Consider the following 26,836-nt stretch of genomic DNA (forward strand, 5'->3'; position numbering starts at 1 on the left):
GTGGTAGGAGGGGCAGGGCAGAGCCACCGTTGGCGCTTGCAAGGTAAACAGACCTGTGACAGACTGGCGGGTCAGGCCCAGTGGCCTGCCAGTGTGGTACACACGTCACCCCAACTGGAGTAGGGGCAGAGCAGATCCTTCTCCCACGCCCGGATCAGGCCCTGCCGGTGTGGTGGCCACGTGACCCCAATTGGAGTGGGGGCGGAGCGGAACCGCCACCCGTGCCCGCAGGGTGAGCAGACCTGTGACCAACCTGCAGCAGGCCCAGGGGTCCGCAGGCGTGGTAGGAGGGGCAGGGCAGATCCGCCGCCCGCGCCTCCAAGGTAGGCAGACCTGCGACAGACCAGCAGATCAGGCCCAGGAGCCTGCCGGCGCGGTACACACACCACCCTAATTGGAGTAGAGGCAGAGCAGAGTCGCCGCCCGTGCCAGGAACAGGCCCAGCGTCCTGCAGGCGGGGTAGTCACGACACCCCAATTGGAGTAGGGGCAGAGCAGAGCCTCCACCCGTGCCCGAAAGGTGGGCAGATCTGCGACCGACCAGCGGGACAAGCCCAGTGGCCTGCCGGTACGACAGACACGTCACCCCATTTGGAGTAGGGGCAGAGTAGAGCCGCCGCCCGCGCCTGCAGGGTAGGCAAACCTGCAACTGACCGGCGGATCAGGCCCGGTGGCCTGCCGGCGTGGTACACTCGTCACCCCAATTGGAGTAGGGGCAGAACAGAGCCGCCGCCAGCGCCCAGAACAGGCCCAGTGACCTGCCGGCGTGGTAGTCACGACACCCCAATTGGAATAAGGAGAGAGCAGAGCCGCCGCCCGCGCCTGCAGGAAAGATACGCAAGCAGTATGAAAAGACAAGGAAAGAAAGGACCACAAGCAATGCAGGTCAACGCAACTTTAGAAGAGGTAACAGCTGCAGCAGATGGAATGTCAGATAAAGAATTCAGGATATACATGCTTCAGATGATCTGGAGTATCAAGGAAGACATTAAACAGCAAAATCAGACAATGAAAGATCACTTCGACAATGAATTACGCAAACAAATCCAGGAAGCAAAGGATCAACTTTACAGGGAGATAGAGGTTATAAAAAACCAACAAACAGAAATCCTAGAAATGCAGGAAGCAATAAACCAACTTAAAAACTCAATGGAGAATACTACTAGCAGAGTAGAACACTTAGAAGATAGAACATCAGACAATGAAGACAAAGTATTTCAACTGGAAAAGAACATAGACAGCTCAGCAAGACTGTTAAGAAACCATGAGCAGAACATCCAAGAAATATGGGATAACATTAAGAGACCAAATTTAAGAGTCATTGGGATACAGGAAGGTACAGAGCTCCAAACCAAAGGAATGAGCAGTCTATTCAATGAAATAATATGAGAAAACTTCCCAGACTTGAAGAATGAGACAGAATCCCAAATCCTAGAAGCCTACAGGACACCGAATGTGCAAAATCATAAGAGATCCACACCTAGACACATTATAATGAAGATGCCCAACATACAGCATAAGGAGAGAATTTTAAAAGCTACAAGAGAAAGGAAGCAGATTACATTTAGGGGTAAGCCAATCAGGATAACAGCTGATATTTCAACACAGACTCTGAAAGCTAGAAGATCCTGGAATAACATATTTCAAACACTGAAAGAAAATGGGTTCCAACCAAGAATTGTGTATCCAGCGAAATTAAGCTTCAGGATGGAAGATGAAATTAAAACCTTCCACGATAAACAAAAGTTTAAAGAATTCGCAGCTAGAAAACCATCTCTTCAAAACATCCTCGCCAAAGCATTACAGGAAGAGGAAATGGAAAATAACAATGAAAACCAACAGTGGGAGGTAGGACAGTAAAGGGGGGGGAAATAATCAAAGAGGAAAACAAACCATGTTTAGTAACAGAAATAAACAAATATGGCTGGAAGAACAACCCATATCTCAATAATAACCCTAAATGTTAATGGCTTAAACTCACCAATTAAGAGACACAGGCTAGTAGAATGGATCACAAAACAAGACCCAACAATATGCTGCCTACAGGAGACGCATTTGATAGGAAAAGACATACATAGGCTGAAGGTGAAAGGTTGGGAAAAATCATATCACTCATATGTACTTCGGAAACAAGCAGGAGTGTCCATACTCATATCAAATAAAATAGATTTCAAGCCAAAGTTAATCAAAAGGGATAAAGAGGGACACTACATACTGCTTAAGGGAACCATACACCAACAAGACATAACAATCATAAATATTTATGCCCCAAACAATGGTGCAGCTATGTTCGTCAAACAAACTCTTCTCAAGTTCAAGAGTCTAATAGACCACCATACCATAATCATGGGAGATTTCAACACACCTCTCTCGCCACTGGACAGATCTTCCAAACAAAAGTTGAATAAGGAAACTGTAGAACTCGATAACACAATTAATAACCTAGACTTAATTGACATATATAGAATATACCACCCAACATCAAGCAGTTACACTTTTTTCTCAGCAGCACATGGATCCTTCTCAAAAATAGATCATATATTATGTCACAGGGCAACGCTTAGACAATATAAAGGAGTAGAGATAATACCATGCATCTTATCTGATCATAATGGAATGAAACTGAAAATCAACGATAAAAGAAGGAAGGAAAAAGCATACATCACTTGGAGAATGAACAATAGGTTACTGAATGATCAATGGGTTATAGAAGACATCAAGGAGGAAATTAAAAAATTCTTAGAGATAAATGAAAACACAGACACAACATATCGGAATCTATAGGACACATTGAAAGCAGTTCTAAGAGGAAAATTCATTCCTTGGAGTTCATTCCTTAAAAAAAGAAAAAACCAACAAATAAATGATCTCATACTTCATCTCAAAATCCTTGAAAAAGAAGAGCAAAACAACAGCAAAAGAAGTAGAAGGCAAGAAATAATTAAAATCAGAGCTGAAATTAATGAAATCGAAACAAAAGAAACAATTGAAAAAATTGACAAAACTAAAAGTTGGTTCTTTGAAAAAATAAACAAAATCGACAGACCCTTAGCGATGCTAGCGAAGAGAAGAAGAGAGAGAACTCAAATTACTAGCATACGGGATGAAAAAGGCAATATCGCAACAGACACTTCAGAAATACAGAAGATAATCAAAAACTATTTTGAATCCTTATACTCCAATAAATTAGAAGATAGTGAAGGCATAGATAAATTTCTTAAATCATATGATCTGCCCAGATTGAGTCAGGAGGATATAGACAACCTAAACAGACCAATATCAATTGAGGAAATAGAAGAAACCATAAAAAGACTACCAACTAAGAAAAGCCCAGGACCGGATGGGTATACAGCAGAATTTTACAAAACCTTTAAAGAAGAACTAATACCAATACTTTTCAAGCTACTTCAGGAAATAGAAAAAGAGGGAGAACTTCCAAATTCATTCTATGAGGCCAACATCACCCTGATACCTAAACCAGACAAAGACACTTCAAAGAAAGAAAACTACAGACCAATATCTCTAATGAACCTAGATGCAAAAATCCTCAACAAAATTCTGGCCACTCGGATACAAAAACATATCAAAAAAATTGTACACCATGATCAAGTAGGATTCATCCCTGGGATGCAAGGCTGGTTCAATATACGGAAATCAATAAATGTTATTCACCACATCAATAGACTTAAAAATAAGAACCATATGATCATCTCGATAGATGCGGAAAAAGCATTTGACGAAGTACAGCATCCCTTTATGTTCAAAACTCTAGAAAAACTAGGGATAACAGGAACATACCTCAATATTGTAAAAGCAATCTATGCTAAGCCTCAGGCTAGCATCATTCTGAATGGAGAAAAACTGAAGGCATTCCCTCTAAAATCTGGAACAAGACAGGGATGCCCTCTCTCTCCACTTCTGTTCAGCATAGTTCTCGAAACACTGGCCAGAGCAATTAGAAGAAAGAAATTAAAGGCATAAAAATAGGAAAAGAATAACTTAAATTATCACTATTTGCAGATGACATGATTCTATACCTAGCAGACCCAAAAGGCTCTACAAAGAAACTATTAGAGCTAATAAATGAATTCAGCAAAGTGGCAGGATATAAAATCAACACGCATAAATCAAAGGCATTCCTGTATATCAGCGACAAATCCTCTGAAATGGAAATGAGGACAACCACTCCATTCACAATATCTTCAAATAAAATAAAATACTTGGGAATCAACCTAACAAAAGAGGTGAAAGACTTATACAGTGAAAACTACAGAACCCTAAAGAGAGAAATAGAAGAAGATCTTAGAAGATGGAAAAATATACCCTGTTCATGGATAGGCAGAACTAACATCATCAAAATGGCGATATTACCAAAAGTTCTCTATAGGTTTAATGCAATGCCAATCAAAATCCCAACGGCATTTCTTGTAGAAATAGAGAAAGCAATCATGAAATTTATATGGAAAAATAAAAGACCCAGAATAGCAAAAACAATGCTAAGCAGGAAGTGTGCATCAGGCGGTATAGCGATACCAGACTTCAAACTATACTACAGAGCAGTAGTAACAAAAACAGCATGTTACTGGTACCAAAACAGGCGGGTGGACCAATGGTACAGAATAGAGGACACAGAAACCAATCCACAAAACTACAACTACCTTATATTTGATAAAGGGGCTAAAAGCATGCAATGGAGGAAGGATAGCATCTTCAACAAATGGTGCTGGGAAAACTGGAAATCCATATGCAACAAAATGAAACTGAATCCCTTTCTCTCGCCATGCACAAAAGTTAATTCAAAATGGATCAAGGAGCTTGATATCAAATCAGAGACGCGCCGTCTGATAGAAGAAAAAGTTGGCTACGATCTACAGTCGGTGGGGTCGGGCTCCAAATTCCTCAATAGGACACCCATAGCACAAAAGTTAATAACTAGAATCAACAAATGGGACTTACTCTAACTAAAAAGTTTTTTCTCAGCAAAAGAAACAATAAAAGAGGTAAATAGGGAGCCTACACCCTGGGAACAAATCTTTACTCCTCACACTTCAGATAGAGCCCTAATATCCAGAGTATACAAAGAACTCAAAAAATTAGACAATAAGAGAACAAACAACCCAATCAACAAATGGGCCAAGGACCTGAACAGACACTTCTCAGAGGAGGACATACAGTCAATCAACAAGTACATGAAAAAATGCTCAACATCTCCAGCTGTCAGAGAAATGCAAATCAAAACCACCCTAAGATACCATCTCACTCCAGTAAGATTGGCAGCCATTATGAAGTCAAACAACAACAAGTGCTGGCGAGGATGTGGGGAAAAGGGTACACTTGTACATTGCTGGTGGGACTGCAGATTGGTGCAGCCAATTTGGAAAGCAGTATGGAGATTTCTTGGAAAGCTGGGAATGGAGCCACCATTTGACCCAGCTATTCCCCTTCTTGGTCTATTCCCTAAAGACCTAAAAAGAGCATGCTACAGGGACACTGCTACATCGATGTTCATAGCAGCACAGTTCACAATAGCAAGACTGTGGAACCAACCTAGATGCCCTTCAATAGATGAATGGATAAAAAAAAATGTGGCATTTATACACAATGGAGTATTACTCTGCATTAAAAAATGACAAAATCATAGAATTTGCAGGGAAATGGATGGCATTAGAGCAGATTATGCTAAGTGAAGCTAGCCAATCCCTAAAAAACAAATGCCAAATGTCTTCTTTGATATAAGGAGAGTAACTAAGATCAGAATAGGGACGAAGAGCAGGAGAAGAAGATTAACGTTTAACAGGGATGAGAGGTGGGAGGGAAAGGGAGAGAGAAGGGAAATTGCATGGTAATGGAAGGAGACCCTCAAGGTTATACAGTGGAGGGGGTAGAGAGGGAGGAGGGGAGGGGAGGGGAGAGGTGGGGAGGGGGGAGGGTGGAGGATGGGAAAGGCAGCGGAGCACAACAGACACTAGTATGGCAATATGTAAATCAATGGATGTGTAACTGATGTGATTCTGCAATCTGTGTATGGGGTGAAGGTGGGAGTTCATAACCCACTTGAATCAAAGTGTGGAATATGATATGTCAAGAAATTTGTAATGTTTTGAACAACCCACAATAAAAAATTTTAAAAAAAAGGAAAAAAAAAAAAGAACACTGTGTTTTCACACATACCACCTTATTTATTCCCTTTGGCAGCCCTGTGAAGTGGTTATCATTCCAATTTTGCAGAAAAGAAAGTGAAGCAGAGAGACGCTTGGTAACCTGAACAGTCATAGAACTAGTGACAAATGCTGCACAATTCAAATTCATGACTCTTATAGTAAGGTCTCTAAATCTAACAGTAAGGAATTTTAAATGGGAGTAGGAGAGCAATTTGCAGAGCTTCATGAAGTTTTCTGGGATATATTTTCATCAGTTCTTTTCTGACTTAAAACTATATATTTCCAGAATTGATGTGTAGACATGGTAGAAGTATAAGAAATTATACATATACTATATATGTGTTATCATGTACAAGATACATGCATATATTATATAACACATAGTACATATGCATTAATAGGTAATGAACCATGTTATATGTTATATGTTATAATTATTATAGATTATACATGTATTATATATTTATAATATTTGATTGTTTATTTTATAATTATAATATATACATCTGTAACATATATGTATAATAGGTGAGTTTTTGTATTTCAACCATGTCTTGTCCTTCAATTCTTCTGGAAATGTACTAGCTAGTTACATGCATTAACATATTATATATAAGTATATACCATATATGTATATATAAATAGTATATACTTACATATTTTACATATATATAAAACATATATGTGTATATACCATATATTTGTATGTGTAAATAATATATAAAACTATATATCACATTTCCAGAAGAATTGAAGTACTAGATATGGTAGAAATACAGAAAACCATATATTATACATATATGTATATTATAATGGCATATATATGTATATATATATCATTATATTAAAATGCGATAAGCAAAAAATCCATTTTCTCATTTCCAGCATCTTCACTGTAGCACAGCAAAGAAAGGTAGTCCACATTAAGGAAACCTAGAGCACTAGACTCTGAGTTAGAGATGATTGATAAACTCAGGACCCAGTTTATTCATCTCTAGTTTCCCAGCACTGATCTCAGTACCCAAAACACAGAAGCTGCTTAATCCAAATTTGTTGAACATTTGTTGAATTAGTTCTCCGCTCTTTTAAAATCTCTCTCCAAGATTCTGCTAAACAAGAAGCTTCCCTCCTGTGTTAATACACAATTTGATTTGCAAAGACTCTGTTTACTGCAAGTTTTCAAGAACACAGCTTTATTGTACAAAAACAAAGTTGGAAAATCTTTTATAATCTTTCAAAGATAATTCATTCACTTAGCAAACACTTGGCTGGGAACAGGAATACTAAGATGAAAGGCAGTGTCACTGTCCTCCAGAAGTTCCTTGCCTAGAGAGGAAGATTTATTTATTTGAACTACAAAGTACATCTCCAGAATGCAAATCTAATGTAATATGTGACAGCTTATGATAGAGTATAGGGTTTGCTAGACTATAGGGACTCAGGGAAGGAAAACAGTCAACTAAATTTAGTCTGAGATTATTGAAAAGAAAAGAAAGAAATTTGATTCAGTGAATATTAAAAATATTTTAAAGCAATTGAATCCCCTAATGTACCTAGTCAGGGAGGAATCTATGACTATATTGGGGGAAAGTGCTCTGTAAAGATAGAGGCATTGGAGAAGGAAAAATATGGGGAACATATGATTGGAGAATATCTTCTACATCAGAAAGGACACAAAGAAGTGTCTTTGAATGTCTCGGTCCATTTTGTGTTGCCATAACAGAATACCTGACGCTGGGTAACATACAAAGAAAAGAATGATAGGTATCCACCTACCTATCATTTATTTATTTGGCTCATGATTCTGGTTACTGGAAGGACCCAATATCATGGCACCACCATCTGATTGTGTCACAACATGACAGAGAAGTAAAAAGGGAACAGGCCATGTACAGAAGGAGCATGTATATCAGCAAGGAAACAAGGGGGAGGGGCCAGGCTCAGTGTTTTATAAGAACCTACTCTCAGAGAACTAATCCCCTCCTGTGAGACCTAACCAACCTTTTGAGACCAGCATGAATCCCTTCACATAGGAAGTCATGACCCAATTGCCTCCCACTAGGCCCCATCCCTTAAAGATTCCACTACCTTTCAGCATCATTACCCTGGGGACCAAGTTTCCAGCACAGGTAGCTTTGGGGGACACATCTATACCATACTCAACCCTCAGCAGTATTTAATATTTTATTATATCTTGTTCTGCAACTCATGTCATGGAAATGCAAATGAGGCCTTTAGCCACTGGTCAGAGCCCTTCAGTTTTCCTTTATCCAGTAAAACCAATGGCAACTCCGCTCAAAATGAAGCAGTCCCAGCATTTGTAAATGAGTACCAGCTATAATGGTGGGTGAATTAATATCACTCTGGTCCAGGTTGAAACTTTATGCTGGCCTTGACTACATACTACAAATAATCATTTACTCCCTAACGTTCTCCCTACTGGAAAACACAGCACCCCACTCCTTTTCCTAATGGACTTGTGTTGTGTATGAATACCACTCCACTGATGAGAAGAATGTAAACCTAAAGGAGAGTGTCGTAATTCCCTGAAATCCACTCCAGAGAGCATGCCCTCACAATCCCTAGGACCTTATGCAAGCACGTTCTCCCCTCCATCATGCCAACAAGGAATCTCATGTATGCAAGGAGCCTTTAAAATCATCTTCTCTAATCCCCAATCAAATGCCTTATAAATCCTTCACTGCCCAGTCCTTTCCCCTCCTTTCTCTTCTGTGGCTTCCCTGTCAATTCAAGGACTTTGTCTAACAGGCAAAGGGGCTGGGGAGGCAGTACCACAGAGAAGGAGGGATAGAGGCATCCCTCTATTAGTTAACAGCTCAAATACTTGTGTATGTTCCTTGTGTGTTGTATATTAAAAGATAACAATAAAATGCCTTGGGACAGAAGCCTAAGTCATAGACAAGCTAGGCTTGGTTGTCATTTGCTGGAGTTGGACATGTTGCCAACAAAAAGGGCATAAAATAGTACCACAGACAGACTTTATCTCCTCTGCAGTTTACCAGATGCCATTCATAGGACTGAAGACACTTCCTTCACCCACCATCAGCCATTTGTCCACCTACCTATCATTTATTGAGCCCTAAATGCAAAATAGTTCACCACTAATTGCTGAGATATAAAGAGGAATATGATATCACCTAGGAACCCAAAGTCAGGTTGGGACATTAAAAAAATAAATAAATAAAAGGAAGGGAGAGCAGGTAGGAGGAGAGGGAGGAAAGAAAGAAGCAATGACTAAACAATGTGGGAACTGCTTTAACTGAGGGAAAAAAAAAAGTTTTGTAATGACAAAGAAAAGGTTTCCAGAGAGAACATAGATATTTTTTAAACTAAATAATTCACTCCACTTGAATGGATGTCCCCAGACTGCTGGCCATGCTTTCTGTATCCACTTAGGGATATACATGTTGGGAAAAAGTCTGGCAGGATATTATTATTCCCCTGAAAAACCTTGCTATTCCAAGGATAGTCTTGAGACTTGAGCCGTAAGAAAAGCAGACCCTCAGGTTCCATTCACGTCTTCACCATGGGAATTAGCATTCTGGCAAGGTCCCCAGGTGACTGGTGCTGTGCTAATGACTGAGAAGCTCCATCCTAGAAGATAAGGAGAGCTTTAGCTCTGGGAACAAGCCTTCGGCACAGCTTCTGTCCTGAAGGACATAGGTCCCTTGCACTGTTCTTGAAAGGACTTGGCAAATCATCTCACCTATCCCCTCATTTTCCAATGAAGAATCCAAGGTTCAGAAAGGCAGAGTGTATAGGAGGCAATGTGTGAGCCCTGATGCCAGCCAGAGTAGGTTCTGCAAATAGGCAGGGCCGTTGACTTACACCAAAATGCCAACTTCACAGGCATGTCCAAAGGATTGGAGAGGATGTATGTAAAGTGACTGATAAATAGTAAACACCCAATAAAAGGTAACAGAAATGGAGACAAAACTGGATTAAACTGGAATGAGAACTCTGAATTTCCCAGTAAAGCACTTTCCATGGCTACACCCTGTGTCTGCTCCCCCAACCAAGGACAAAGGTGCCCTGCTGCCAACCCAACCATCCTTCCTGTGTCTGAAGTTGAGACTCTAAAATACCTTCTGAAATATTTAAATTAGAAGTGCTTCTTGATTGCTTTAATATTTTCTAGTTTATTTGAACCAAAAAAAGAAAAGAAAAATCCAGGTAAGTGATCTCAATAGATGAATGCAGGTAAAGAGAAATGTCCTATATAGAAATAGTACCATGAATGGTGACTAAATCTATGGCTAATTGTTAGTGAGCCTGGAAATAGCTCCTGGAAATAGAATATGGCGTCACTTCTGCTTAAACCCTGCCTTCCACCATCCTTGTATTTTCAACCCATGCAACCCATGCACCTTTAGATGTTCAAACAAATGTCTTTTCCATGCTATCATAGAATATGAGAAGATTTTGTCACACAAATTGTCTTCTCTCTCACAGGGTTTGTGGAGAAGGGCCCTGCCACCACGGGTTGACAAGTCCCAGGTGTCTCCAGTCCTCTCACTGAGATGGCTGCTATTCACTGTCTCACTCACCCTCCCTCCATCCAGCCTCTCCCTTCCCTGCCCTGCAGGACTTTTCCTGAGCCTTTCTAGAACTCTCAGCTAAATCCCAGGCCAGCAGACAGGCTTATGCTTCAGCCAGTTTGGATGCACACTGCCTGTGCGAGTCCCTGAGACACTCAGCAGCCGCATTAAAACTGCCTGAGCGTCTTCTCAGGGGGCCTAATAATAGCACGTTCCATCTGCGAGACGCTTTATAAATATTAACTGATTAAGCCGCCCTCTGTCCTCATAAGCTCTGGGCTTCCATGTTGTAGACTTGATTCTCCACTGCCTTCAAGCTACTCCAGGAGACAAAAAGCTGGGACCTGAAGGATCTTTTCTGGGTATTTTAGACCAAGACATAAATAATGTCAAAGACCTTGTGATCAAAACTTCCACTAGGGTAAAGGCATGGAGGTGAAAAGGATTGAAATCTATGTTTGAAGAGACCAAATCAAAGTTCTCATTTTCTAAAGCCAGATTAACAGAGAGAAGATTCGACTCCATGGTCTAGGGCATGGTCATTGAAATACAACCACAGGTCAAAGCAGCCTACCACCTGTTCGTATGAATAAAGGTTTATTGGTATCCCGTCGGGCCATTTATTTGCCATCTATGGCTTCTCTTTTCCTCTCAGGGCTTCAGGCTCTATATCTGCACACTATACAATCTCTAAATTGCCCCCCTGCTTTGAACTCCTTCTCCCATTTTTCTGTAACTCTTAGCATCTAGTACATTTTGTTCCATTATTATAGCTTTCTTTGAGGACAGGAAAGGAGTTTTGTGTAGCTCATGAATCCTCCCTATGAATGCTCTAGTTGAACCCTAAAAACCTACATGGAGTATAACTGAACCTATGTTTCTTTCTCTGCAGAGAGATCTCTCAGAATGATGTCTTGGAAGTGATAGAGGCAGATGTATTCTCCAACCTGCCCAAATTACATGAAATGTAAGCAAGAAAGTTAGGGGTGGGGGGCATCTCATGGCCATTACTGGCAACAGCCTTAGCATTCTCTTGTATTCTTGGGACACTATGACTCTGTTCTGCCTTATATCTCTAGATTGTCATTATAAAATATGTCCAAGTCAACTGAAAATGTACAGCTCTGTCTCTTTTCCTGGTGGTCCAGGTATCAGTCCAGAGCCTAATATCTTGGCTCACTGCCTCCCATGGTTTTTGAATTATAGACCTGAGAACCTTACCCTATGACTACGAGAATGCGCCTCCATCGCATCCAAGTCCAAACATATATCCCAAATTTACTTTCTCTTGCTGACATTCCAGTTTAATAGCAATACACTGGTCCACTTCTGTTTCATTCCAGTCTATAGTTATCATAAATTAATTCATAGAATCAGTCAAATGTCAAGGCCATGAGGGAGTTTAGAGACTGACTAGTCTAAAATTTTCCAAAGTAAATTGTGCATATTGTTAGGTGTTCAAGAAAAAAAATAAAGAAAATTATTCTATGATCAAATAAGATTAGGAAACACAGGCAAATAATACGAGTTCACTCACTAGGAAAACTTTTCAATAAGTTTTTTTATGCAAGTATACATTTGGAATCTCCAAGATGATTATGTATTAAGTGTTTCTGAACTAATGTTGCTAGAAAGGTTTCTTTCATGGAGCATTTATTAACCTCTCATAAATTCCCATGGAACACATTTAGGAAGGCCAATGAGCCCCTCTCTTCATTTTACAGATGAGGAATGAAAGGCATAGAGAAGTTGTGAGGTTTGTCTAAAGCCATTCAGCCAAATCCACAGCAGATTAAGGACTTCATCATAAATATCTTTGCTCCTTTGTATATTCTTTAAAAATAAGGATTTTAGGATCTTTCAAATACCAATAGGGGACAAAACCAAATAGAATATATACATACATATTATATATCATCTGTTATATGTGGAAGAGTTTGATTAGGAATGACAATCAGCCTTCCCATTTTGGCAGACTTTCCCTCCCTTTTTCTTCCTCCGACCCACTTTACTTCCCACACTAATTATTCCTCATTGTTATTACCCTCATGCCTCTTCTCTTCTTCTCTCTCTGCTTAGACTTCTCTTGCCCTGGTTGGGAAAGGAGACCTGACAGGGTCTTGGAACCCATGGAGCATATCAGAGAAATGAACCAAAGGGCAGACAGCCCTCAGGACATGGTCAAGCAGTCATCCCTCCACACAGTCCACTGGGAAGTGGGAGCTAATGAGATGGCTCTTTCATCTCCTCCTTGCATCGAGAGGTGCTCACCCCCATGCAACACTGACTGTGTTTAAAATGATTAATTGCCTGGTACTTGGATCCAAGCAGCTACAGGTTACTGCAACATAAAAGCTAATGAAACAGGGAGGAAGTAATTAACAAAGAGCCTCTCTGCAGATATACATTGATCCAGCAAGATGTGGACAAGATGTGTGCTCTCTGTTGAAATCCAAACATGAACATGCTCACCTCCCAACTATTGATCAGGACACAGTTCAGGCCAACACAGGGCAGAAGTCACCACATCCCAGGGGCCATGAGAGAACAGCCTCTGTCTGTAGCAGGAAAGGAATCACTGGTCTATTCCCTGCTGAAGTTCACAGCTAACAACAAATAGCAACCAATAGCAATTGGGTTTTTCCTCTCAATCAGTTTTTTTTTTTTTTTATCATTTCACCCCTATTTCTGTCTCCTCTTCCTGCCTCATTCTTTCTCCTCCTCTCCCTCTGTCATCTTCTTTACACCCTCTTTTTACCTCCTCTCTTGTCTGCAGACCAAAATTCAATTCTCCCATGTTAATATCATCACCACCCTTTTACCTTCCTCTGGCCTGGGGAGGTTTTTTCTGGTTAAAGACTCAGCTCTGCTCAGGGTGACATGACTCTGGTGGAGATCCCAAATGGTGAGCATTAAATAGGATGGGGTTAGTAGTTTGCACAGTTTAATATAACAAAAAGCACTGCAGTTTGCTCAATATTTATTGAAACAATAGATAGGTAGGCAAATGAATAGATAAATGATTTATTGATGTATTCAGCATAATATGAAAAATACTGTCTACATCACTTGCATGTACTTTCCTCTTTTACAGTAGAATTGAAAAGGCCAACAACCTGCTGTACATCGACCCTGAGGCCTTCCAGAACCTTCCCAACCTTCGATATCTGTAAGAACTCATATACTCCACCACCATCTCTATTATCAAATTGTGTATTCTTGTTTTAGCACAATGCCCAGGTGCTACTCTGAGGCATAACGGCTTTTTATCACAGATGGGGTGGGGGGTAGAAGCAGAGGTAAGGAGGCACTTGGTGTAGATGTTAGTTTAATGAGCAAATTTCACTAATATAATTGCATTTTGTTTCTCATTTTAAAAACAGAAATAAGGGATGCCATTTGCATTAATGGGAACGTCATGCAGGCCTCTTACAAAACTCAATCAGAATTTAGTGTTAGTGAGATGCAACCAAAATTTCTGCTATGATTCAGTTTGTGATCTTGACCTCAAAGATATTATCTCTCTTGTTTTGCATACATGTATTCCTTTCTCTGAGAGATTGCAGTGTTTCATTTGGTAAGTTTTGGTTAATAACAAATATGGTATTTATCAGTAGAGAGACTTCTGGTCTTTGAGCTCCATCCACTGGGCCTGATCTCATTGGCAAAAACACTCTGTTTCTACTCAAATGGCTTTCAAATTAGCAGAAGACTTGACAGAGCCCTGAGTGTTATGATGGGCCTCACAAAATAATAGATCAGAATCTGGATTCTAAATTTTCTGGATCCATTTTCTAGTATATCAAGTAATTAACAAAGAGCCTCTCTGCAAATATCCATTTACTAGTTACCAATCACAAGCAAGGACTTAGCTTCTCAAAATGTGTTTCCACGTCAAAAGAATGAAAATAATAATGATGCATATGTATATTTACTAACATAATAATGATACATGATCAACCACCACCTAAAGATACTTAAAGCAGCAGCCATTCATTTTCTCCTGTCTGTGTGTTGGTCAGTGGAATGGTTCTACTGATCTGGACTATGTTTGCCTGACCTCAGCTAAGCTCAGTCATGCATCTGTAGTTAGCTGGCAGATGAGCTGGGGGCTGGATCCTGTGGAAGGTCTCAGTTGGAATGACTCAGCTCTCCTCCCAGTGATGCGCCTTTCCAGCAAGTTGGCATAGGCTTGTTTCCACTGTAACCCTGGGTTCCAAGAAAGACAGCTGAAGAGTGCAAGCCTCTTTGGTCCAACACCCTGAACTAGCACATGGTCTCTTCTGATGCATTTTTGTTAGCCAAAGAAGGTCACCGAACAGTCTAGTTTACAGAGATGAAAAAATCAATGCCACTACTTGATGGAAGCATCTGCATGGTCACAATACAGCAGTGTAAATATATGGAAGGATATAGACCCGAAACCACATTTGCAATCATTTAAAGTGTTTAGAAAGTTTTCCACAGTACCTATCACATCAGGTGCTCAATAAATATCATGACTTGATTTCTAAATTTTGGTCATTAAGAACTGGAGTGCACAGGTATAATAAAGGACACTGGACCATTGTGTGCATCAGCTCTCTGAATCGGGGCCGAGGAATTATTAGAAGAGTCCGCATCCTGCTTTCTGAAAGGAGTCCCAGAAAGGGTCTGACAAAGAAAGAAGGCAATTTGATCCTGCGTTCATGTCGGAGGCGGGCTGGGTTCAGGGGCATACCACCCATGAAGGGCCCCCCTCTTAGAGGGTCTAACACTAGGTTCAACTCTCAGCTATCCCCATTTTGAAAGATTTAAATGTCTGAGCATTTTTAAGCAAGGGACCCTGCCTTTTTACCTTAAACTGTACTCTGCAAATTAAATAGCTAGTGTGCTCAGAAGACATGGTCTTTTTTAGGTTGAGGCTTGGGATTATGACTCCTTAAGTGAACTTTTGTTCCTTAAGGGGCAGAGACTCTCTGCAGAGGCTAACACAATAGTGGAAGAAATATGTGGTAATAGGAAAAGCATGAATCTTAGAATCAGAAAATCTGACTCTATCATATGCCAGTTGAGAATCTTAGGCCAATCACTGAACTTCTAAAATGTACGTGGATTGTATGAGCCTCAAGTGAAATTTATACATAAAAATGTTTACATATGAAAATATTTTACAAATTACCAAGTGCTAAAAGAATTAATCAGAATGATTATTTCTAGTCACCCATCTATCCTCAGGAAAATTCCTGTAAATGTTGAGTAGAGTGTTATGGTGACCACTAAGACCTGTAGCTGTTACCTAGAGTGTCTGGCATGGGTTCGAAAAGAGAAGGGTGGAATATGCCTTGCACTTAATGGAGGAGCATAGAAAAGAAAGAGAAAATAAAACTATATTGGAATCCAGAAGGACTGAAATCCAGATAGGACACTGACATTTATTAGTTACATACCCAGTTACCTTGTAAAACTTAGTTTCCTTATATGTAAAATGGGTGGTTATGAAAACCAAATAAGATCATGCCTATAAAAAAAACACTTTGCAAAATATGCACTATAAAAACTATAAATAAATATACAAATATAAAATGATTAGTGCCTTTTACTCGGTAGATTTTCTTATTTTCTTCTTCTCTTCCTCTTTCCCTTCTTACTTCCCTCCCTCCCTTCTTCCTTGTCTCCCTTTCCTCTTACAAAATGCCTGAGAGGAATATGGGGGTACAGAGAGCCCTTCAGTAAAAGAACAAAAACGCTCTATGAGGTACGAAGGAATCCCTGGATGCACCTCAATTCACAAGCTATCACATAGGGTTAGTGTCAATTGCCCCTGCAGAGAATAAGCTCATGAAGAAAACTGTCTCCTCACACACATTTTCATAGCCTATGAAAATGGTGGACTAGAGCTTGTAAATGAGGACTGAGGAACCACTGCAAACTTGAAACCAAAGGATCCTGTTACTGGCCAACCTCTCGTAGTCATCACCGTCCATTCTTCATAATGAGAGCCCTCAGTAAGGGAGGAACTCAGAAGGATTTGGGCAGGGAGAAAGATAGGGGGAGACAAAGCTATGCTTTGGACCTGGAAGAGGACAAAATCTGTGTCATCTGTCTTTGAGTTCCACCTCCCTTGCATATCCATTTCTCACTTTAAGTGAGTAGTCCTCAATCCCACCTGTCCCCTTTGCAGATGACAGAAAGCTGGAGGTGATTGTTTCCAGCCATAATCTAGTCCAAAAGAAGGTTATTTCTCAGAGTACTTTAAATCTACTCTCTTGCTGGGAAGAAGACTCTCCTTTAATACTCTGAAAATAATGCTATCGTCTTTGTCAGTTCTGGCTGCTATAACAGAACACCACAGCCTGGGTAGCTTAAACAACAAATTTTGATTTCTCATGGTTCTGAAGGCTGGACATTTGATATCAGGGTATGTTCTTGGGGAGGGCCTCTTTCTGATATATAGACAGTCTTCTTCCCATGATGCCCTTATATGGAATATACATATGAAGAAAAGGAAAGATAACCATGCCTCTACTTTTTTTTAATGTGAATATTTATCCCATCATGAAAGACCCAACCTCATGACCTTACCTAACCCTACTCACATGTACCACCAAAGTCCCCACCTCCAAATACCATCACCTTGAGGATTAGAGTTTCAAAATATAAATCTTGGATGATACAAATATGCAGTCCATGGCAGTGATATATTCTCCACTGTACAAACTCTTTTAACATCTACTGCAATATGAATCCACTGTCAGGAAGTTGAGAAGAGGAGTAACCTATGTTAAACCTTCTCATTTCTTTCACAGACTAAACCTTTCTAAGTTGTGCATTCCTCCCTGGCATGTGCTCCGTGGTGGCCCTGGAGATTGCAATATCCTGCCTTCCAATGACACTTCTATCAGCAATACATCTATTGGGGGCTCAGACTGTAGCATTTTGAAATATTTTCTAAACTGCTAAGGAGGATCATGAAAAATTCACTGTCAGTTCTCAGTCTGAAAGATTATATCAGGAAAACAATGCCCAGTTAAGCTTCTATCTTGTATTTGTCATCTCAGGCTGCCAGAACAAAATACCATGGACTAAGCAGCTTAAACAACAGAAGTTTATTTCAGGCCATTCTGGAGACTAGGGAATCTAGGGTCAAGTTACTGGCTGATTAGGTTCTTGGCTTGCAGATGGCCACCTTTTCTCCCTGTGTCCTCAGATGCCAGAGGGAGAAAGAAAGAGAACAGAAATCAGAGATCATTCAAATGAGTGAGAATGAATGAGCAAAAACAAGTCTCTGATGTTATTCTTAATCCTATAAGATTAGAGTCCCACATGGATTACCTCACTTAAACTTAATTATCTCCCTTAGATCCTATCTCCAAATAGTTATGTTGAGATAGGACCTTAAGAACATACGAATTTTCAGGGACACAGTTCAGTCCATAGCACATCTCCACCCATGTTTGTGTCTGAGCAGCAGTCATAATAGTTTCATGATATAGCAGCCAGGTCAATGCATGGTGATTTCAGATATTCTTTGAGTTAATGAACTACTTCCTTCTAGGCAAAGAAAAATCACAAAGTGAATTAAGGAATCCAGTGAGGACCAGTAGAGGTTGTTAGGTTTTTGTTGTTGTTGTTTTGTTTTATCTTGAGCCAGAATAAATGTTTAATATCAAAGCCACCAAAGCAGGGGATTAGAAGGGGGTGGGAGTGAGATGCTATTTGACTTCAGCATCCTAATTGCTGCACACACATACTCAGAAATGTCGTACTCAAGTTCTCCATGTTGATTCCATTTCATGCTGTTCATTTGATGGCACAGAATTCAAGACAACAGAAATCAGCGCTCTTCATCAATGCCTTCATGCTTCATCGAGGAACCTGAAGTGGTTAGGAAAAAAAACAAAAAACCTCATGAATAAAGAAACGTTCTTTAGCAGAATATGCATCAAAGGATTCATCTGGGTGGAATTTTTACAGTCAATATTGTACTTGCCTGCAATATTTCTTTCTTTACTGCTTTGCCTTCCTGGAGCTGACCTTTTGTATATGAAAGATTATCTATTGATCTGTAAATAAGATTTACACAATATTCTCTTGCCTTTGCATTCTGTCAATGTAATTCTCAGGCAGCTGGGTGTTGCTCTTTGCTACTCAATAAACCATAGTTCCATCTTAGCAAACATGTCACACAGCTGTGTGGGCCCCACCCACAACCCCCACTGAAAACCATCTTCCAGTCAGATGTGGCCCATTAGACCTCCTTATGATGCCTGATAATGGCTGCCAAGCCATCTGCTTTTTCCAACTGGAGACAATTCCAGGAGGTTTTTTACTGGTACTCTTAGCAATCCAAGCCTTTTCTTCCCCAGCCCTCAGCTAAGTCTCTCTCTCTCCCTTCTGACTTCCTCTGTTTCACGTGGTTTAGTGAAAATAATGCAAATAGCTTTTGTGATTGTAAAAGCTAAATCATTTGTTAGAGGTAGCATGGTAAAGGGACAGAGGGCAGGGACTCAAGAGACCACTTAGAGTATTGAAGAAGGACATGGACTCCAGTGCCACCTGTCTGGGCTCAGGTCTCAATTCATTCCCTTGCTAACCATGTAAACTTGGATAGCTAGGCTAGCTCCTCTTAAGTCTCAGTTTTCCCTTCTATAAAATAGGAATGTTAGCATTGCCTGAATTATTAAATTGTATTAAAAGAGTTCAGTCAAATGAACTACATAGAAAACTGACTGGCATTTTGAAAATTCTCAATGGTAGCAATTCTTATTAAATCCTGGACCCTGTCCATGACTAGGACTGCCCAAAGGAGTTCATCTTTTGAATCTAAGTTCTCTCCTCTGCTTAAAGAATGAAAGATAACAATACCTACTTTTTAAGAATGGTGCAAGTATAAGTGAGATACTGGTTGTAAAGCCTCTTGTATATCTTTGGGGCAAAATAAGTGCTTATTATTTGATAGTGACAATCATTGGTGGTGGTGGTGATAATGTCTCTTTCCCCTTTTAATAATTATAAGATTTTGAAGGCCTCTTTAACTGCTTCTTTTAGACAGAATACATCAACCAGCCTTTAAACAAGAAAATATATCATTTGTATTTCTCAAAGGACAAAGACATTCTTCTCATAGAACCTCTGACATATCCAGAAAGGTCTTTCCAACAAACAAAATTAAAATACCCTTAACGGTTCTAACAGAGACCTCTTTATTCTGCCGTTTAATGTTTATTTTCAATATTGTGATCTACAAGCTCATTTTCTATTCTCAAACAGATGGTTGGATAATGCTTCTTATTTGTTGATTTATGATTCAGCATTTTTATCATACTTTATCTCACTCACACATCACAGTATTCCCTGAGGTGGTCAGAGCCCTATATACTTGATATAAGAGAAGTAAACTGACCCATCTATAGTCCTTGGTTATGAGGCTTTTCTGACAGAAACATGCAATTTTCCTACAGAGTGAATCACTCTGATACTTTTGGTACTCATCCATGTTTTCCTCTCTTTAGGGGCTATAAAAAGAGCCATAGTAAGGCTCATTTTTATAAAATATGGAAGCAAAATAAATGCTTCTTATTTGATGATGACAATCATGGTGGTGGTGGGGATAATGTCTCTTTCCCCTTACCCCATGCTTGGTAGAAATGATGCTTCTCCATTTGTCCTCCATCATTTTGGACCTAAATTGGCCAATCAGTAAGAACTTATAAAATGTGAAAGAATGGATGAAACCTCTGCCCTCAAAGAGCTGGCATTCTAGTTGGGGTAGAATAAGGTAGAAATAAGATAGAAACAAGGTAGAATAATATAGCAGGAAAGTAGTGATTAACGTTTAAGGATGGCAAAAATGGCCCAGTGATAGATACAGATATCCATGGACAGCTCCCATCTAAGTGGCTCCATCTTTTAGGGGAAGAAAAAGAGTATCATCAAGTAACTCCCCAAAAGTAACCTATATCTGTGGAGCTGTGTGGCACTGGCTATGGATGAGAGCAGTGCCCCAGTACCCTGGATCAGACTACCCAGGGAAAGCTTCTTGAGGGTTAGCTTAGGGAAAACTTGAGAGCATAGCTGTAACTTGAGGGATGAATATGTTTGTAAAGACAAATTTCGTGTGTGTGTGTGTGTGTGTGTGAGAGAGAGAGAGAGAGAGAGAGGACTGTGTAATAGGCAGAGGATGAGAAGAACTGAGTCCATACTCAGTTTGTGGCAATGATTTGGACTGTAGATTTATTAGTACTAGGATGTACACTATACTCAAGGGAGAGCTGCTAAATGAAATTTGCCACAATCCAGGGCTACAGTTATGATAGCACCAAAAAGAACAGAAAGGTATGGTTCAATGGAGGACATATTTCCAGAAAAATAAATAAATAAATAAGAATGACTGGCATATGCTTTACCTCCAGGTCAGAAATGGATCCAAGTGACTGCACTGATTTTGCCTACTAACCTCCAGACACCCTCAAAAAACTCCCACCCCTAAGGCCTCCACTAAGCACCTCCCACTCAGAGTCATCCTGTAGATGGTACTCATCAAGAATAGAGTCATCTTACACAGAGACTGTGATTGCTGGAGGAAAAAAAAAATATTAGCCATCTCCCTGGTTGTCAGTGTCATAAGTATCTAAGGATGTTGCCATGACTACGAGGAAGTCTGGGCACAATGGAGAGTATACAATTGCTTCTTTTATCAGTAACCTGTCTGGCAGATCCAACTTTCCCACTGTTGTCAACTCAAAGAAAACGTGGCCAGATTTTCCTTCTGGAACACTGATGTTCAAGGTGAGGTTTCAACCTGAGCATGTCCACTCCAGGCAGGGCAAGGACTTCCTCTTGATGGTAAAGATGGTAATGACTTTATGCTGCTAACCTCTCTTGCCTGTCCAGTGTGTTTTCTCCTGCAATAACCTCAAGTCCTTTCTACCAATGAGGAAATCATTCAATATATCGATTCACATAATGTGTTCAGGTCCTGAGATTTTTCTTCCCAGGAGTATTTGCATTTGTAAAACAGGAACCTGGAAAAGGTAATATAAACTAAGAAGTTGATAATGCTGGACTCCCAGGAATAAGGGCTCCCAAGAAGAGAAAATCTCTGCAGGAGTCATTCAAATAGCACATAGTTAACCATCTGTGCCACCCATTTGCACATTCTGAGCAATGTTATTTTTATAGGATACTCGTTCTTACAAGATACTTGTATCCTTATCTCTTTAATTATGAAATAAGGCCTATCTTTCTGTCATAACTAGAAATCAAATACAATTTGGGTTCAAGTCTCAGATTGGTTGAGTAAAGATCAGCTCTGCTTTCTTCCTTATTGTTAGTATCAGCTTCACACACCCATGAAGCCAGTGATGTACTAATTCCTTTAGACTTCTACATCTGCAAAATGGAAATAATAAAATATGCTTCAAGAAGCTATAGTTCAAGGAGAAAAATGAACTCTACAGCCCTAAGATCTCCTCTAGGTGGCAAGTGCTTGGCTTCTGAACTGTGATCTACACAAATCTGGGACTCGGTGTCATTACCTGTCCTGAGTCCAGAAAATACAGGGACAGTCCTGGGATGCATTCCTGTCATTTCAGCCCTCACAAATGAGCACACTACCTTAGCAGAGCCTGAGAGACACTAGATATGGGTATAGGTTTTAAGAGGCATACAGCACCCAGCAGCCACTGCAGCTCTCCTGGGGGGATAGATCCTTGGCAAGGCCTGCCTCAGGCACAGACAGAATGAGAGTTTGGACAGTGGGACATGAAAGGGTGTAGGGGAAAGCCTTGCTCTATGTAAAACAAACTGCCACCTCTTGTTGCACCATTGCAACATCAGTGTTGAGAGTTTCAAAGGGCATTTTTGTCCTAGTACACTACTTAGACTTGCAGTTATCCCTGGAAGAGACCACACATCTCCTTAGGGATGAGCCAGAGGTGACTGTGGGCAGCAAAAGTAGGCAGGACATGGAGAACAGGGCAAGTGTTATGCAAGTAAATCAACTCTTTTTTCTCACCACCCCCAAGTGCTGAGGACATAGTGCTAAAGAAAACCTGATCCCCACCCTGGAGTAGTGCAGAGAAAGAAGGAAGGGCAGAGGGGCCAGAGGAGGGAAGCTCATTTTCTCTTTTAGAGCAACCTGGCTGTGATCTAGACCTTTTGGTCCTGGTTCTCACCTCAGTTTGCAATATTTATTGAAGGAGATGTATTTTCTCCCTGCTTCCATACATTCATTCATCTCCTGTATCTTATCTTACACAATGTGTGTTCTTAGGCTGCGGGCTCCTGGAACATGCATGCTCTAGCTGAACACCCAACTGCTTGTCTTGTTTATCTGTGGAAGGATTTGCCCTCCCCAGAGCACAGCCACAGGAGGAACACATATTGGGGACTCACTAGTCAGCCAGGACCAGGGACTAAGGAATTGGCAGAAGATATCACCCCCAGAATCCACTGACACCAGATCTAGAGCAAGGGCTATGTCCAGTTCATCTTGGGCCCACACAGAATGAAAGTCTGCACACAGTAGGCCTTTATTGAGAATATGGTCCTGGCATGGGAGCCTTCTGTTTGAGTAAAGAGAGGGGAGCAGCTGCTGTTTTTAGAGAAATATCTTGGGGCGTTATGGAGTGTGAACACCAAAGTGACAAATGCTCTAAGAAAGAATATTTTCCTCTTCAGCAGACATCTCAAAAATGTTCTGCTGTAGTTTAATCACAAGCTCACCCACAGTGATCAGCCTGCAAATAATGTCTAGCTCAAGGGTTGGTGAGCTATTCCCTTACCCACTTGGGATGTGGACATAGCAGTACTTGGAAGAGAGAACAGATGTTTGGGTGGAGACCTGCAAGGGAAGCAACTAAGCAACCCTACTGGCAAAGTTCATCCAGCACTACCCAACAGTGCCACACGGACTCAGATTCACTCAGTAAGACACCAAGGAGAAGCTCTTATCCTTATGGGACAGTTCATGAGCCCAGTTCCAGCCCTGATCCTGCTTGTGAGAATTTGCAAGCAAGTCAGAAAAAAAATAACTTCCCTGGGCCTCAAGAAAAAAATGGAGAGAAAAATCACTGCTCTGTCTTCTGTAAAGGAAAGAAGAAACAGAATAAGACAAGACAGGGTATGGGGTGCTTTTCAAGTTAAAAGTAAAAAGCAACTGCAAGGACTGGTAGTTGCACAAAGCGTTGCTGGGTAACAGGAATCAATTTAGAAAGCACTTTTGCTTTGAAATTAATTTTTTTTTGTCTTCAAAAGCCCTGTGGAATATTTGGTGAGGGCTCCATGTTACAGATAGGAAGTTTGAGGTTCAGACATGGTGATTGAATTGCCTGAGCTCAATTCTTTGGGGGCAGGAGGCCCAGGAAAACTGAGCATCTATTATGGGGCAGATTCAGAACTAGACATGTTGTTCACACAGTTTAGCTCATCTCTTCGTCTTCCAAAATGGCGAGATAGGTATTTTCCCCCATCTACAGATGAGGATTTTGAAACTCAGAGATTATATAGTTGATAGAATAGGGAAGTGAGGCCAGAAAAGTCTAACTCAACCAGTTCATTGTGCTCTCCAGCACACCATAGGCAGGGAGGTGTAGGATGTAGAAGAAAGCAAATATGGCCAGTATTCAGAGTACAATGTGGTCACCTTAGTAAGACATTTGCCATTTGGATTTTGTGATCATTACCCAGGCAACACTGAAGTATAACTAAGAAATAGCTTTCTAAAAGATCTATATTGGAGATGAGTTGCAATGAAAGATGTTCAAACTGCTTAAAATATTAACTCTTTGCAATCCCCCACTATGTAATTAAAAGTTACCACTTGACACAAATTGGTGATTTGATTAAAGTCATTCTTAACAACAGCATCCAAAAAGGGCCTAAAAAGTTATGACTTGGCAACATTTTTAGCCATGAGCCTAAGTAGAGAGGTCTTTAGGCTTTGAAAGTTCTTATGCAGCCAGGGTGATATAATGGGAAAAGCATCATCGCCTATTGGCATGGCATTGTGGTCGGGACTCAATGATTTCAATTTGTGTAAAGCATTTACAGTGGTGCTTAACATGTAGTAATAGAATAGACATGTCTTAACTATTCTTTCTGGTTCAAGTCTATAAGTTTGGAAGAGTCAGTTACCTTTTGTGAGCCTTGCTTCTCTTCCATAAAAGATGAGAGTCATAAATATGCTTGTCTTAGAAGTCCATTAGAAGCCTAGTAAGATAATATGAAATAAGTCTGTCAGGCCCAGATGCTATGCAAATAACAAGCCGGACTATCTCCAAGACAGTTTTTCCTAGGAGAGAAATCAGAAGATTTTCTGTGACTCATGTAACCAGCTTCTAAGAGTTCAGTTACTTCCAAAATAGCAGCCTCTGTTCTGTGGTCACGTTAGCTAGCCTCTCATTCAGACCAAAGTCAAACACCAGTCACTGTGTCTCCAAGATGGAGAGGACAGATATGAAGCTTGTCACGTTGTCTTCTTAAAGCATCTCTTTCAACCTAAGTGGATCAGCCAGCAGCCTACACCCTTTCTAAAGTGGGAGAACAAAAAGGACAGATGCACAGCTGTCTCCAGAAGCCTGTCTCACAAGCTCTCCCCCAGATTTAACTCTGCATCAGTTCATGGTGACATATGTGAAAGGCTAAGAATTACATAACCAGATTCTAGAAACCTGGAATGTCACAGCTCTTAGACCTCAGGGTCTCAGGGGAAACTCCAACTGAACTCTGCTCATCCACAAAAGCATCCTATAGCATGCTCCCAATTAAAAGGACAAATAATGTCACGGCGAGAGCTACACTTATAGACTTATTAGTATTACTACTACTATTGTTATCACATTGAGGTCAGGTTCATTTTGTCAAATATGTCTATTCAGTTAGGTTTCCTTTTGATTCACTTTACAATGATTTCTTTTGACCCAAACATAGATAAATGTTGAGGTTATTTATTGGGCTAATAGCAGATCTTGGGGCTGGTATTCTATGCAACTCTAGATGAGCTGTGCAGTTTTTTGCCTTACTTGTCCTGATTATAATCTACAATAATCTACCCTAAAATGATCTGAAAGGTGCTAATAGAAAATGAACCCAAGTTTTATCTGCATCTGAGTATATGAACTACACAGATCTTATTTGTACCACGGTAGCATAATGGAGGGTGCTGCCTAAGAGAGATTTATCAACCATGTCCATTTTTTTGTAATTAGTGTACAGAAATGGCATGAATGCATTAGCTTGTAGCAGGGCTTCCAAGGTTGACTAGGAAGCAACAAACTCAGGAGATACTCTACAATCAAGATGGAGCCCAGGGACATGTTTGGGAAAGCCTGCATACTTCTTTCTTCTCTTAGACATTTACAATGGGTAATATTGTGGTAAAGGCTCTGAGAATCCTAAAGGAAAGAGACTGCTTAGCCCCAAGAACCTAGTGTTCCCCAAGTTTATTTTGCTATTACATCCTTTCCTTTTTAAACAGAGCATTTGTCTCCTTTATAAATAGTGTTTCTAGAGAAGTCCTTGGTTTCTAAGTTGAGAGGTCTTAGAGGTCACAGTCCAATTCCCTCCTCAGGAAGGCACTCTTCCACACAGTTACTTGAGCACATGTCTAGAGGTGAGACACTATTATCTTCGCAGCACAACCCATTCATTCTTGTATAGGGCAACTCTCACAGTGAGAATCTCATCATGGTAACCCAATAATGGTAAGAGCACAAGCTTTAGATTCAGAAAGATCTAGATTCAACCTCTGGCTCTAGATCTCCTTATGTGGCTTTGAGAAAGTTCTTGGACCTCTCTCAGTTCTCAACTCTGAGATGGTAATACCTGTCTCCTAATATGGTAGCAAGAAATAAATAAAATAATCAATGGTAAGTGCTCAGTGTGGTACATGGTACATAGGAAGTGTTCAATAAATGTTGACCATTATTATTATGAATCCTGTATCTACTTTCCAGAACAGCACAACAAATCTATTACCATTTCCACTTGGCAGCTCTTCAGAAATGTGGACTGCTCTTCCCAAGAAAAATATCCTACTTGTTGAACAGTATGGTCTTAATTCCTCACCCTTCTATGCAAAAAAGAAAAAAAAACTGCATATTCCCAAATAAGTTGATTTAATTGTAAAGTATGC

General features: G+C 40.4%; 1 protein-coding gene and 1 long non-coding RNA gene across 2 annotated transcripts in view; one reads left to right on the plus strand and one right to left on the minus strand.

Moving 5' to 3' along the window:
• Window positions 1–26,836, plus strand: part of Fshr (follicle stimulating hormone receptor) — a 171,848-nt gene that overhangs the window by 112,852 nt on the left and 32,160 nt on the right. Inside the window, exons 3-4 of the mRNA XM_046422258.2 lie at window positions 11,612–11,686; window positions 13,814–13,888. Coding sequence (XP_046278214.1) covers window positions 11,612–11,686; window positions 13,814–13,888 — 150 coding nt within the window. The remainder of the gene's footprint in view (window positions 1–11,611; window positions 11,687–13,813; window positions 13,889–26,836) is intronic.
• Window positions 17,793–24,903, minus strand: LOC124080011 (uncharacterized). The gene is made up of 2 exons (XR_006847553.2): window positions 24,838–24,903; window positions 17,793–18,576 (listed from the first exon to the last, which is right to left on the minus strand). It is a non-coding gene; the product is annotated as an uncharacterized LOC124080011 (long non-coding RNA).

This window comes from Marmota monax, unplaced genomic scaffold (assembly GCF_021218885.2).
Source record: "Marmota monax isolate L192 unplaced genomic scaffold, Marmota_monax_Labrador192_F-V1.1 WCK01_AAM20220418_F8-fsc00015, whole genome shotgun sequence".
NCBI lineage: Eukaryota > Metazoa > Chordata > Mammalia > Rodentia > Sciuridae > Marmota > Marmota monax.